At 37.2% G+C, this 16264-nt stretch overlaps 1 protein-coding gene across 1 annotated transcript in view; it reads left to right on the forward strand.

The window, feature by feature from the left end:
* Positions 1-7042: 7042 nt before the first annotated feature.
* Positions 7043-16264, forward strand: part of LOC118734095 (pituitary homeobox 2) — a 224790-nt gene continuing 215568 nt past the window's right edge. Inside the window, exon 1 of the mRNA XM_036463800.1 lies at positions 7043-8167. Coding sequence (XP_036319693.1) covers positions 7786-8167 — 382 coding nt within the window. The 5' untranslated portion in view covers positions 7043-7785. The remainder of the gene's footprint in view (positions 8168-16264) is intronic.

The raw sequence follows: 16264 nt of genomic DNA on the forward strand, positions 1-16264 counted from the left end.
GTTTTTTCTGAGTTACGCTTTTTTTTTAATGTTCAGTGGCCCAAATTATGCAAAAAAAACTCCTTTTAAAAATGTAATTTTCATTTCGTAAAATAGTGTTTTTATACGAGTAGTATTTAGTTCCTTCAAGCGATGGATTTCAATGTGCATACAACATGAAAATTTTGTACAAAATTCGTTAGGCGCCGAACGCCGCCGCCGCCCCGATATTTTCGTAACTCGGCGGCGGCGGCGGCAGCGTGGCTCGGCGGCGTATACCTCTACTTTGTACGCATCTGGTCAGTCTGTTGTATTTTTAAAATTTTCAGTGCTTTTGGATTTTTAACGCAGTGAGATTACTGAGTGTGAGTATTCTTACTTAACCTAGAAGCACATTCTTACTTATTTATATGTGCGAATGCATGCAATTCAAATTCTCTAATTTTTGTGTCAAATAAGGCATAGTACAACCAAGGTTGCCACACACTTAGATAAAATGTTACCAATTTTTTTTTTAAAGATTACCAAAAAGTTACCAAAAATATTAAAGGCATAATTTCTTTTGTAATAAAGAATGGGCGTTACATTTACACTTTCGAGCTTATACGAAAGTTGCCACACAACTGTTTTATTTATCTATCGATTATTTTTGTTAGTAGCTTGGCTTCACAAAAGAATTTACAAAAACTCTTATTTTTATAATTTTTCCCCATTAACGGGCCACGCTTTAGAAGTTAAATGTGTAAAACCTGTCCAAAACTGTTCAAAATTACTTTAAAAAAGATCCACCTTTTTTTACAAGTGAAAATACTTATTTTTAGTTTCAGTACAGTTCCTAAAGTGGAACCACTTTTTTTTATCTGAATAAATATAAATTGCAAATACTTATCTTGAAAACTTGTCCACAGGAAAAAAAATTACTCGACTTACGGAATCAGAGAGTGGCAGAACAAAAATTTAGATTAAATTTAAATATATTTAATGAACATGTTTTATTTTTTTAAAGCGATTTTAAATAAACTTTAAATAACTTTAACATTTTAAACAAACTACTATGTAGTACGATAATAAATCTCTTTTTAGGTGAGGATAGCTTCATTATTCCACAGGTTAATAATAAAATCTCGTCTTATATTTCACTGCATGTCGTTCAGACAATTTTTAATGGAAAAACTCAAATAATAATCTTCTAAATTTGAAAGCAGCATACACCATGACCCTAGCTTCTCATAGCAGATGTGTATGTAGATATCGCACGCCATCTTCAAAAGATTCACAACTCAAAATTTGGCATTTGTGAAAATAAGCGCTAAAAATGTACGCAGACTTTTATTTACCTTTCAGCAAAAGCTGGAGTAAATTTTTGTTATAATTTGTTAAAAAAAAACCTAAGGTAAAGTCATTTACTGCAATTGCATAGAAATTGTCGAATTTAGGCGACATTTCTTAAATAAGTCCTTGAATTTAGATGTGTGTATGCACCGGAATTTCAAATTTTTTTGAGCAGTGTGGCTAAGGAGTTCATCAATATTTATTCAAAATTGATATATACAATGACTCTTTACCAAAAAAGTGGTGTTTCAAGAAATTTTAGAAAAATGGGGGTCTACTTATATTATATGTGCATATCTGAAAAAACTACTTGACCAATCTCGACCAAATTTGGTATACACATTCTGATTAGCCTCCTTAAGTACCTTAAGAAATCGAACAAAAAATACTCCCCCTAAAATATAGCTAGCTTTGAAATTACCGTTACGTTGGTGGAGCCCGTGGTTTTTGTCCGAGTTCAATGTGGCGCTTAAGAAGCCTAAGCGCAATGTGTTCACCAAATTTGGTTGAGATCGGTCGAGTAGTTTTTGAGATACACATATATGATATGACATTTTCCTAAAATTTCTTGAAAAACCACTTTTTTGCTAAAGAGCCATTGTATATATCAATTTTTAATAGATATTGATAAATTCCTTAGCCACACTGCTCAAAAAATCTGAAATTTCGGGATTATTTGCCTAGAATCCCGGGATTTTAGAGATTTGTAATGTACACTGGTGACAATAATAGATACGCTTTAAGTTGACCAGTTTTGGCCATATTTCTTTTGTTTATTTAATATTTAAATTTTTTTTTAAATGTGTAGCTCAATATAAATATAATACCTTGCGACAGGCAATTTTGCACACAAAAAAATAATATATTCGCCAAACCAAGGGCCATATATAGCAAAATTGCGTTCTTAATTTTTCTCTCTGACGTCAGGATCTTTAAAAAAAACTTTGAAATTTGAAAGATATGAGTAATTCAAAAAATGATGTAACCATTTCAGAGCAATATACTTAAAAAAATAGTATGGGTGTCAAATGAAAAAGAAGAATCTGTAGAGTTAAAACACATTACATTTTTGGGTGCGTAAGGGACGGGTAGGTATTGAAAATACCCTTTTATAATTGTATCCTGGAATATCCTTGAAATTTTACAATTTTTATTTTTGAAAAAATTATATGTTAAGCACTAACTTTATTAGCTTAATCAAATAAGATGGATTAAAGGGGCATTTTCAATTCACATTCGTACTTGTAAACCCAAAAAAAATATATCATTTGGTACCCATATTTTTGTTTTACATTGCACTGAATTTTTTTAATAAATTTTGGAATTAATCATATATTATATGCAGTTAATTATATGTAATATGAGGTAGACTTTTTTAAAAAAATGTAAATTTTGAATAAACAAAAGGGATATGAATTAAGGCGGCGGCGGAAATTCGATGTTAATGCGGGTTTCCAAGTAAACGAAATTATCTACTTTCTCGAAATTATAACTGTCAACAGTGTCGTGGGTGCCAAGGCTTGAATGTTCTGAATGTTTGTTTGATGGCAGGAGATACTTCGTCTTGTCCTCGTTGACAAGCAAACCCATTCGATTTACTAAATTATCCAACTTGAAAAAGGCAGAACAGACTTCGCGCGGATCTTTTGTTGGTGTTGTAGCGGCTACAACAACCCCACCCAGATCGGTTAGTCTTTAAATCGTTGTCGTCAAGCTCTACCAGCGGTAGCCCCAGCAAGCGTGCAGCCTCGACGTGATCTGTCCATAGGGACAGGGGCGTTAGTGAGGTGGGATTCAGAGGGCATACGAAGAAATGCTGTGAGTCATGGGGCGACTCTCCGCCTGCCGGGAATTCATTAGGAACATCTTCATTTAATCTAATCACGTATGAGTTCAAACTGCAGCAGTAACCAGAGCGCAGTTGGGCTATTGTGGTCCGAGTCTCCCGAGGCAGACGAAGTTCTGTCTCGTCCACGTCTGGTGGTTGTATGCCAAGAACGGCATTCACAGGTCGGGAGTCTATATAACTCGAGATTGTCTCTCTGTGAATGCCCTTCAGGGCCTGTCGATAAGCTGACGGGTCCAGAGGTTGTTTGATGAACCACCAGCACTGACTATTGTTAGGTCTGGCGAGCTGCAGCAGCTACCCATAATCCTGGTGTGTGCGTCGTCGTTCATTGTGCAGAATGTTAAATCGTCTATCTGCTCAGCCAATTGTGGTCCCCTACGATCCGGTTTTCACCTCTGAGGAGCGCACCTATTTCAGACTGCTATCCTGCCGGGCAGCTGGTGACAGGGGGTATATACACGTCAAATATTTCAAGCTCTACATCGCCTGACCGGATAGAAATCCCCTGACATTCTAGAATGGTATCCCTGCGGTCGATGTCTGCTTCGATAAGACGATACTGCACGGTGTGGTGCGTGATGAACGCTAGGCCACCACCATTATCTCGCTCATGATCTCGAAGGTGCACGTCGTATCCGGCGCAATTCAACAATGTTGAATTGCCGTGAATGTTCCTCTCTTGGACCGCAGCTATTAATATTGCGTGCAGACCCATGAAAACTGCTATCTTCTCGATCTTGCTCTGAAGTCCGCTACAGGTAAATTGTAAAATCTTCGTGTGCCTAGGGAGACTTATTGGGGCGTGGGGTGTTAGTGACGTGTGTTGCCGGGCCGCCACTTGCTGCTGCTGAGGCTGTTGCCCTGTGGTGTTAGTGGGCGGCATCGCAGTTCTTGTTACCGACGGTGTCGATGTCATCGGCGTACGAAAGAAATTCCACGCCCTTATAGTAAATTTTTCCTGAGCGGTTCGGTTCTGCTGCTCTTTTTATCTTCTCCAACATCAGATTAAAGAAAACATGAAAGGGAGTCGCCCTATCTGAAACCCCGTTTGGTAGCAAACGTCTCGGAGAGGTCTTTTCCAATTCTGACGGAGCTGATGGTATTGATCAACGTCATTTTACTCAGCCGCATCAGTTTCGAGGGCATGCCAAATTCAGACATTGCGGCGTATATAAAGGTAACTCCTTTTAATGCTGTCGAAAGCGACTTTGTAGTCGACAAATAGATGGTGAGTGTTGATGCTTTTCTCGCTACAATTCTACATACTAATGGCCTTATTCATAAAAAATAAAGTAGCTTTAAAAAAGGTTTATAAACTGAAAAATGTATGAAAACGTCATTTTATAAAGCTCTTTAAACCTACTTTATTTTTATGAATAAGGCCATAAGAATAAAAAGTTCTACCAATTTTAGTTCAAAAATCAAAAATAAAAGCAACATTTTATTACCAAACTCCATTACCAATATTAGTTTCGGCTCTTATTATTATTTAAACTTTCACTCGACATATTTCCGCAGACGGGTTCGGTTTTGCATGGTTATCGTCTTCGTTTTACTGCTGAAAGCCATTGTCAAACATTGTTCATTTTTGTACGTACAATGTACATACATATGTATGTATGTAAATAGAAGCGTATGTATCCAAAGCCAATAACTTTTGAGAAATTTGTATTTGCAATGTTGGCGCGCAAACCGCCGTTCGGCGACACATTTGCAATAAGGAGCAGGGCTTCCTCTGTGATACCACCAGACCACGCTCTGTTTGTACACACATACACACATATGTAAGATTGTTGGTGCATGTGTCCCGCTACTAAAAAGTTTATTTTCTGCATAAACTCAAGGGAAGTGTGTCAGACGCATAGTGATTATCCTTTTTGCCATTTCGAAGGCTTGTCTGCTCGCCACTGTGACATCTGTGCTGCCCAATGCTTTAGCGATCTTAAAGCACTGCAATACATAAAACCAATAGTGCAAATGTTGTTTCATTTTTGCAACAGATTGTGCACACACTTAGTGAAAGCTCATGCAAAAACAATAACGAACCCATATCAAAAAATACATAGAAAAGAGTGGACGCACATCATTATCAGCGACTCAACCTCAGAGCAGCCAGCCATTCCTTATTGGGTTGAAGGGCCCGACAATCAAAATTGAGTGGTTGCTGTTGTTGTTGTTGTGTGCTATTTGAGCGACCGACAAAAAAGCAAAAACCGACCTCTAACGAAATTAAACCAGTTAAAAAGAGACAATGCTATGATGCGCTGCATAATGAGAAGCTGTCGCGAGTAGACGACAACAACAAGCGACGACAACAAGTCGAAGGGATGAGTGCAAACGACAGGATTCAGAGTGACAAGGCTAACAGAGCAGTAGCGCAAAAATGTTGCCCTCCTTGTTTAAGTGCTGCTGCAAGGATATCTGTGGGCACATATGTATGTATATATATATATATATGTATGTAAGTATGTACATAAGTATGTATATCACATACGATTGCCTGTGTTGCACGGCATTGATGCTTCATTATATTCCACATTATTACTAGGATGGCTAACGATTCGTGGTCTTGCTAGCACCCTCCGCAAAGAACATGTGCTCTTACATATAAACACATGCCCACTGTGTGCGCGCTTAGCCAGTTGCTACCAGCAGCAGAGGCCAGCTCCGCACCACCAGAAATCTGCACACAGTGAATGTGGTTGTAGCTCAGCAGCAGCATTGAAGCGCCGCCACCCACCACCGCCCAAACGGACAACCAACAGGGCAAGAGCGAGCGCGGAAAGTGCTGCGAGCCCGTCGAAGTGGGCAGCGAGCACATGATCCTTAATTTCGTTATCATTTTAAGTTTGATCGCCCGCGTATAAGCGCGTACCTCCGAATCGAGACATTGAGGTCGTACCACCCGCGCGACAGCTCAGCAAGTCACATAACAAGAACAGTTTTCGCAGCAGAGTAAAAAATCCGAAGGATACATTTGCATACATTCGCTAGTTGGCGTGCGGCACGGTGCAGCAGATTGCGATAGAGTTAAACGCATCCGAAATTACATTATTGTTATTACCCCCTCTCAAGAAGAGGAAATCGAATTTTCATTATTTGTAAACATTAGAAATTGGTCTGGTCTCCGTAGCCCGTCGAAGAGTGAAGATTTAGTAGAGCGCGCGTGTGAAGGGTTTCCTTGCACCTTCTACATATGTATGTATGCAAAGATATACATAAGTATTTGTGTTGAGAGATTTTGGCATTAAATTGACGCGATTAGAAAAGTTTACCGAGCCCAGTCTCGCTCCTGCACGAACATTGGGAAGAAAGACTAGGCGACTTATACCAACTTAGACCTTCTGTGTACTGTAGTCTGACGGTGCGCCGACCAGAAAGCGGGCTCAGTTGCTCAATGTGTTTGTGTGTAAAATAGTTCGGGGTTTGTGATTATTTCAACTATTCGCCAGTTGCTCACTCGGCATAGACATCGAGGCGCCAGTGTCGGTAACGCGTCGGTCATTTGACGGACAAAATAGAAAGCAGCAAGCGGATATAATCATATATAAATGTGCTTAGGTATATACATATATAAATATGTATGGGTACATGCATACATGTATCCACTTACTAAATACCTATTCGAATGCCTTTATAACTGTAATTGAAATTGAAATTAATTAATTGCGTTAGCCGCAAAATTCGTGGATCGAGCCGAATACCGAACGCTGCAGACAGTGGTCTATGTGAAGTGATTATTTTTTTTCGTTGTTGTTGTAACGAATAATTGCCCAACTTTTTCGCGCGCGAGTGTATTGAAAGTTTGATCCAAAAGGATTAAATCGATACCCGGCAGTTACGCACCAAACCGTTCCAATAATCCAACCTAGTCCGTTTTCAGCTGCCTAGTATCATTGATTTTTTTCAAGACGTATATCGATACGCGCTTCTACACCGGCCACAAGTTGGATTTCAAACAACATAGTTGTGCCGGCGGCCCTTTATCTGGTGGTGGTGGCGTCGTCGGCAATACCAATTCAAATTCCCATCAGGTACATCACATACATCAGCCTCATCTGCCCAACAGCAATCCGTCTGCCCACATATCACCGCATCATTCCATTTTACATACGCATCACGCCGGTACCGCTGCCGTTTCGCACGCATCCGCCCAATCGCACGTCGCCGCCGGCTTGCCACATAGCGGCCTACCGCCTGTAGGGCAGCAACAGCCAGCCTCAGCGGCAACTGCTTCCCAACTACAAGCGGCACATCAGCAGCAGCAACAACACCAGCCTTCGCAGACACAGAACCAGCACCAGTTGATAACGCCGACTTCCGTCGGCTGTGCGACAAGCAACGGCAGCACCACTTCTGGCAGCGGCAGCAGCGCGATCGGCTCCAATTCCGTATCCTCGCTAGTCATAGGCAACGGTCCCGCTTCGGGTGGAAATAACGTCCATTCTATTTCATCAGCGGCTGCCTCCGTTTCAACGGCTTCTTCCTTACCTCACATCGTTCCAACCAGTCTGGGACTAAGCCCGCAATCGAGCGCTGATTCCCAGCAGTTCAATATATTCCCGGCTATTTTTAGCCGACAACTCAACTTCACGACTGGAACTTGTGGTCAAAGTAAGCTCACAATGGACGAACTGCGTCCAAATTTGGTTGGCGGATTGTTGGGCTTGCAGCAAGGCTTATTGGATGACCATGCGGTCAATATGCATAATGCCGCTGCGTCGCAGGACACAAAGTTCATGTCGTTTCAAGATAATCGCTTAATGGGAATTTCTTCATCACATGAAAACCGTCTGCTAGGTCTGACCTCCTCGATGCAAGACACCCGCTCCTCACTTAACTCCATTGACAAAGGTTCACTTAATCATCAGCGCAAATGCAGCAGCACACCCGAGGATTTTAGCTCATTGTATTCTGGTCTGCCTACACCTGGCATGGACTCGTCTTCACATCATCATACGCCCGCGCATACGCCGCCTACGCGCCTTTCTGACCATTCGATATCCGGTAATTAAATACTTTATTGCACATTGCTTATTTAAGAGCAACAAATCAGTCATGAATGAATGAATGAATGCCCATTCAAAGTACGAGGGGACATTTGTGGTGGTGAAAGTAGTTGTTTAGCATTCGAGTGGTCAATTTAATCCTTTCTTTGAAACTATTGCACATTTCGTTATTCCCCTGCCATAACATTCACACTTTCTGCATAGCCTTTCATGTCGTTTTCCTAATCCGCTGATCGAATAGAAGCCAATAACTGATGCGCATATGGAATAGCGACTAAACATATACATATATGTGTGTGTGTGTGTGTGTTGGTAGATGTTGTGTGCGTTGTCTGCCGGACGTTTCCCTGCAAAAAATGGGACTAATCCGGGATGACTCCGTGAGCAATCGCAAAGGAACATGCGACTAATACCACTTTTGATCTCTTTATATGGAATGAACTGATCGCTTTTGTTCGAGCATGTCCTATGAAGAGACTAATTGTTCACCTTTATACCCGAACGGGTATAAAAAGCGACTAGTCACTTTTAAAAAATAAAAATAAAAATTTGCGCCGGCTGAGATTCGAACCGGGGTGCTCAGTTTTGTTAGGCGAATACTCTTTCTGCGTGCCAACGCCGCACATGAAATTCCATTGACTAAGTGCGTACATATCATTAAATCGTTAATAGTACCCGTTAGGGATGAGTTGGGGACTAATTGATCTCCAATTATACCCAAAAAGGGATGCGTCGAGACTAATTGATCTCCATTAGTACCCATATTAGACTAGTTGCGACTAATTAATGCCCAATTGTACCCGATTGAGAGTAATGTCGGAATACTCTCTTTAGAGATTAGTCGCACAATTTTTTGCAGGGTTTGTTTGTGAATTGGGCACACGCGCCAGAGATTATCGCGATTGTTGGTGACTGCTAAGCAAAGTATCGCAATTATCTTCTCAAATAGTAGAAGTAACAATTGCACCTTTTACTGCTGTGAAATTGAAGACTCCGATGGGAGTGCGTAGAAGGTGTGAAAAATGTATGTATACATGCCTTTGTTAGCGAAAAATTAAAAACTATCCAAAAGGGGTATGAAAATATTTATGTTCATAATTTGTCAAAGACTTTCGCATATCGTCGTTTAAAGTACAAAACCGCGTATCAACAAAATGCAAAACAGCGTATCAAATAATGCAAAACCGCGTATCTGAGTATGTGAGGTTGCATAAATATTTTTCTAGAAAGTAAAAACACTCATATTTCAAAATGGTTCTCTTTTTTTATAAAGCAATCGCATTTCTGGCTAGTATATTTCAGGACGAATGGATAAGGATTGAGCCAAGAGCTTGTGTGAGCAAATCCAATTTTTGGCAGCAAATGTCAGTTACGCGGTTTTGCGGAATGACGGTACGCGGTTTTATACTTTAAACGACGATACGATTGCAAGAATTTGGACGAAACAGAATTTTTCATTAAAATAAAAAGTTTGCGCCGTGCAGCGTTGCCGTTTTGCTTAAATATAAGCAAAATTGGTTAATTTTTTCCTGCCTGTTAAAATGTTAAATTTTTCTTTGTTTTGCTAATTTTTTTATCACAATAGTCAAAAAGGAACATTTTCTTCAAAAATGCATAGTCAAAAGAGTTACCATTTCATTCGAATTATCAATTTTATTTTAGAAATACTGTCATCCAGATCCCGTATAAAGTTCCAGGAAATGTTGCTTTACGCAACGCCCGATCCGCGGTCGTCGCAATTTCAAACCTCCGAGTGTACTTCTGACATCAGATTAATGAAATGTAGTTATTTAAAAAGAGGTTACTACTGAAATCGAGATAATTAGGGCCTTTTTGAAATGTATGTCGCTTTCCTCTTTTACATATTAAATTTGTTCCAGAATTGTAACCAATCGTTAATTTGTACTACTGACACTCATTTCAAAGAGACAGAAAAATTGCCGAGGGAATTTGTTCAGTCAACATTATTTATCAGTTAAAAAATGCTCCTGTTACACTTTAGAGAATCCTAAAACAAAAACTTCAAACCAGTGGAGCTCAACAATTTAAAAGCAGTTGTGTTTTAAGTTGTAATTAAAAATTTTTTTAACAATTAATAATCGACTTTCATTAACCCATATGGGTGTTTCCATCGGAAGGTCCACCACGACAAAAAAAAATAAAAGTCTTATATCTAACGTATTTACGGGCCGATTTGTCTGCTTTTTAAAATATATACTGGCTATGTAAGTAGAATCATGTTTGCGTAAAATGGTCTTCCTAGGTGGCGCCAAGGTTGAGATATTTCGAAAAACCGTATTTATGGTCCGATTTGGTTCGAATTTGGCGTATGTAGTTGAAACATAATAAGTCATAGATTTCCAACAAATTCACCCTGAATTGGCGCTAAAGTCAAAATATAAAGTATATTCTACATAAAATACATGTTTTATTTGCGTTAAAAATCCATTTAAAAGCAATATTAACAAAAATATAACTACGGAAATTTATGTCACGTGAGGCTACGTCACGTGACGTATCACACTTGGGGTTGTAAAAGAAAATTGAAACAAGTTGCATTAATTAAAAAAACTCTAAAAACAACTAGAATTGCTCCAAATCATATTAAAATAAGTTTCATGAAAATAGCCATCCACAATTCGCAGAGTTTTGCGATTTTGTAAGAAAAGAAAAAATCAACTTCCATTTTTCGTCACGTAACGACACTCTCTTTAAATGCTTATATTTCAGGACCAAGCAGTTCGATTGTTTTCATTTTTCGATTAAATATAGAGCTAATTATGTGCTATACAATGGCCAAAAAAGTTAAAGAAAACAAATGGTATTCCTTTTTTGTATCACATTGAAACGTACGACTGTCACGTATGCGACGTATGGAAATACCCATATGCAATTCGAGTTCCCTTTGGTTTTGTAATGTGTGGTCATATTTATTATTAGCAATTTATGTAATTTTGTTTGTTATTGTTAAAAAAGTACAATAAATAAATAAATTTGCGTTTTTTACCCGAAATTGCATTTTTTTTGGGTTAAATTGACGATTTTTCAGCGAAACCTTTCGACAACGCTGACCATCACAGCCAATAAGCGTTTTAAAAAAGTTTTCGCTCTTCATCAGAGCAATGTTTGCCTCGTCCTATTGCCAAAGAAAACTTAAAATAATTTTTTATGAGAGAGCCATAAAAATTTTCAGAAAAATTAATTTATTACCTGTTTTTGAACTTTTATTGTGTAAATTTTAATAGAGCTTTGCACGTGATGATTCGAACCAAACCAAACTAACCAAATTACCAGTGAATTGCAAAAACTATTTAATAAAATATAAATGAAATCGTAGGAAATCAAAAATATATTTTCGTGGCTAAAATCTGCTTCAAAACTCACGTTCAAATCATTCCAATCGGCGTGCGTCTGCACTAGATTATGCGATGTAATTATCGAAGTGGAAGTCATATTTTATTATGCATAATATGCCACTTCGGATTATGGTTAATTGACTGGTCAAATTAAAGAAAAAAGGGTTCTTAAATGGTTAAAAAGAATCTTTTTTTTTTTTGCAAAAATGTAAACAAAGGATGTGCGAACAGCTTTGAATCCACAATCAAAAAAACGCGTTTTCAATCTGTTTTCGATGTCGGCTCGAACATGGTATTAAACTAACGGAATCTTGCAGTTGCAGTAATAAAAGACTTCTTTAAATAGAAAAGGCGATAATCACTGCTTGATGATTGTTTCTACTACTATTTTCAACAGCAGCTGTAGTTATAAGTTGCAAGTTCTTTTGAAGAAGTCAGTTTTTATTTCCGAAAATCGAACTTTCCGATACTACTTTGGTCTGTTTACACGGTCAATGCACAAAATTTCCACTGCAGTTTAAGTGTGCTCTTGCCCAATCCACAAAAAAGGAGGACCCGCCGCACGCGCTATCTACCGCGGAATCAACCTTCTAAGCATAGGCCCCAAGGTCTTATCGAGCGTACTTATGTGGACTTATCAGTGTGGCTGTAGACCTGGCAAATTTATCATACACAAGGTATTCACCATACGCCAAATCTTCGAAAGACTCGCGGGAAGAGCATAAACACTCACAATTTATTTGCCTCTTTCAAACAGCACGAAAGCCTCTTTCGACAGCACGAAAAGGAGTTGCCTATACGCTGCGATATCCGAATTTGGTATATCCGAAAAACTAATACGGCTGTGTAAAATAATGTTGAGCAATACCATCAGTTCCGTCAGAATTGGGAAGGATCTTTCTCAGCCGTTTGATACCAAACGAGGTTTCAGACACGAGCGTACAAATGCTTGCGTATGCTGATAATATCGACATCATTGGTAATAAATAGAATTATTGTTTAAAAAACTAAGAACTACGCTACACTACGTCACTTGAGAATGGAAATCGCTGCATCTCTTAGACGCATCATTATTACATAGTTACACCTCAAGCTAATAAAATCGAGGTAAAAAGGCGAAGTCTGTTCTGCCTTTTCCAATATGGATATGGAATCAAATCGAAATTTTAACCAAAAGTTTTCTCACAATTCCAATTCGCTTGGCATTTTAGTGTTAAGTGCCTTTTGATGCAGAGCTAATAAATAAAAGAAATTCAATTTGAATATTTCAATAATAACAAATAATAACTCATTTTATTTGCTGATATACAAGGCCGTATGCTTATATTTGCGGTGACCATATTCTTCGCTGCAGGACCTTTTTATAATAATTTGGTTTTAGGTACATCCATACATACATATATATGTATATATGAGTGCCTGGCTCGGACCAACAACAAATAAAAACAAGTGCATAATTAAAAAAGGATAACGTCGTTTAAAGTACAAAACCGCGTATCAACAAAATGCAAAACCGCGTATCAAGATAATGCGAAACCGCGTATGTGACTTATGTAAATTATCTTCTAGAGGGTAAAAACACTCATATTTCAAAATGGCTCTCTTTTTTATAAAGCAATCGCATACCTGGCCAGTATATTTCAGGACGAATGGATAAGGATTGAGCCAAGAACTTGTGTGAGCAAATCCAATTTTTGGCAGATAATGCCAGTTACGCGTGTTTGCAGAATGACGATACGCGGTTTTGTACTTTAAACGACGATAAAAAAAATCGATCCCGCACCACCTAACCAAAAATTCGATTTGCTCACACAAGCTCTTCGCTCAATCCTTATCCATTCGTCCTGAAATATACTAGCCAGAAATACGATTGCTTTATAAAAAAGAGAACCATTTTGAAATATGAGTGTTTTTACGCTCTAGAAAATAATTTCTACAACTTCACATACGCGGTTTTGCATTTTGCTGATACGCCGTTTTGCATTTTGTTGATACGCGGTTTTGCACTTAAACGACGATATTTATTCCGCATATTTGAGTATGTTTTACAATAAATGCATGTGGTTTTTGCATATTTTGCCTTGTTTGATTTACAACCTTTTACATTTAGTGCGATATCTCTTGACAAAAAAAATGTCTTTAATTTTTTCACAAATATTTATCTAAACCACTGTCAATGTTCCTATCTGTATCTATATATACATAATACGCAAAGGGACTTTTAGTCCAGGTCATCAGATCTGCACCGTTCGTTCGATTTTAAAAAATTAGAGGGCTTGGACTTTAAATAGATGTGCAATAAGAAAAGAAATAGAAAAAAGTTTCCAGATTTTAAAAAGTTAAGTTAAAATTATTTAAAAAGTTAAACCGATTATTACAGAATGGGTGTCAATCGAAATGGTTTTAAAAAGCTCTGTTTCTTAACTTTACTGTAGGAGGGATGCCACCAGTTTAAAAAGTTAAATTCAATTTCAATTAGGGAAATTAGGTAATATGTATATGTTAGGTATGGGATGTTAATTTTTCAGCTTTTTCCGATCCCGGGATTTTCGGGATGTCGTTATCACAATCCCGGGATCCCGGGATTAGTCCCGGGATTTAGATATTCATTACTTTTCAACAACTTAAATCGAAAAAATTGCTTCTATATTGGTTGAGAAGCTCTCCTACCATAAAATAAATAATAAATCAATGGGTTTGAAACCTACTTTTTTATTTAAAGTGGCGTTTTTAGTTTTTCCCTCTGCCTTCAGCATTTATTTTAAAGGACTTTGTAATTTTAAAGATATGATTGATTCCAAAAATTATTTTAAAAATTCAATGCAATGGAGATAAAATATATGGGTACCAAATGCAAGAGGAAATTTCTTTAGAATTTAAAAAAATTTAAATTTTTTGGATTCACAAGGACGAATTGGTAATTTTTTAAGCTGATAAATTTACGAGGACGAAATTCGAGGATGTTATCGTGTTTATATAAGTCCTTAACATATCACACACCAAGATCTAAAGTGAGCTAACTTAAAATTCATAGAGGGAAATATAACTGCTTGTGGATTGTACACATTCAGTGCAATTAATACAAAAACAGGTATAACAGTAGTTTTTTAGTTAATGTTTAATCATGAATCATGAAGAACAAAATATTCGCATTGATTGGATGTAAGTCCTATGAATTGATTTATGCAAAAATTCGCCATACATTTTGTTTGAGTTGATCGTTAAATCTAGGTGTGCGATATAATTTGTTCAAAAACTAATATTGTGAAATTTGAAGGATAAAATTTTAAAAGGACACTTTCAATACTTACCAGTCCTTCTGCATCAAAAGCTTGAATCTGTTTAAATTCCACAGGATTTCCTCTTTAATTTGATACCCATACTTCTTCTCTAAACACATCTCTCTAAAATTTTTAAATCATTTGTGAATTATTGCCGTCATATATTTGGCCCATGGTTTCGCGAATATATTGATATTTGTGTTTAAAATTTACTATCGCGCGGTGTTATATGTATAATGAGCTAGACATTTTTAAAAAAATATTAATTAGTAAATAAAAATAGAAGTATAACCAATACTGGTCAAGAAAAGGAGTTTCTATTATTGCCATCAGTGCAAATAACATTCTTGGCAAATAATCCCGGGATTTTCGGGACCTTAAAGAGGCCGGGATCCCGGGATTAACATTCCTAGTATCGACATATGGGCACCTAACGAAAAGAATTTAGGGAGGTAATAGTTTGTAAATATTTTGAAGAGGGTTGCCACCTGTTTGAAAAGTCGTATTCAGTTACCTTATATACAATGAAATATCAAAATAAGCCCAACAAATGAGTGTTAAGAAATCTTTAGTTTTAACACTAAGAATATATTTGAGGCGTTTAAAGAGAGTTTCCACCCGTGGAAAAGGTTAAATTCAAATTATTTAATAAGTTGAATGAATTATTGAAATATTGGTATCACTCGAAATGGGTTTGACAAAGTCTTTATTTCTGAACTAAGTTAGAGGGTTGCCACATGTTCAAAAAATAAAATTATACTTAATTCATATGGATCATGATGTCAGACGAAGGTTATTTAAGAAGGTTTTAGCTTGAAAATATCTGGAAGAGGGTTGCCACCTGTTTGAAAAGTTGGATTTAATTAACTGATATAAAATTAAATGAAATATTAAAATACGGGGGTCTAACGAAAGAGTGTTAAGAAATCTTTAGTTTAAACATTTATAATGATTGCAGAGATTTCCCACCTGTTTAAAAAGTTACATTCAAATTATTTAGAAAGTTAGATGAATTACTAAAATATCGATACCAATCGAAATGGGTTTTAGGCGAAAGGCTTTATTTTTGAGGGTTGTCACGTGTTTGAAAAATCAAATTCAACTTAATACATAATTAAATTGAAATATTTATCACAATGTTAGACGAAAGAGATGTAAGAAGATTTTACTTTGAAAATACTTTTGAAAAGGATTTCTACCTGTATGAAAAGCCGAATTTTGTTGAACTTATACCCAAAATTTACGAAATATTAAAATATGAGTGCATTGGTCATTACCAGGGAACGGATTTTATGGAAATTGCCTTTTTTTCTGCTAAAGAGATAGAGTATATTCGATTAAGAATGTCCACAATTCCCTGATTCCATATATACACATTTTTGCTTTTTTTGCCTTTTCTACCTTTAAAAAAGTGATTTTTTAAGATTAAAAAATATACACATGCCCATGCGGCTTATA

The sequence above is a fragment of the Rhagoletis pomonella genome, unplaced genomic scaffold, assembly GCF_013731165.1.
Source record: "Rhagoletis pomonella isolate Grant_MI unplaced genomic scaffold, Rhpom_1.0 Rhpom_scaffold_00002, whole genome shotgun sequence".
In the NCBI taxonomy this organism is placed as follows: domain Eukaryota; kingdom Metazoa; phylum Arthropoda; class Insecta; order Diptera; family Tephritidae; genus Rhagoletis; species Rhagoletis pomonella.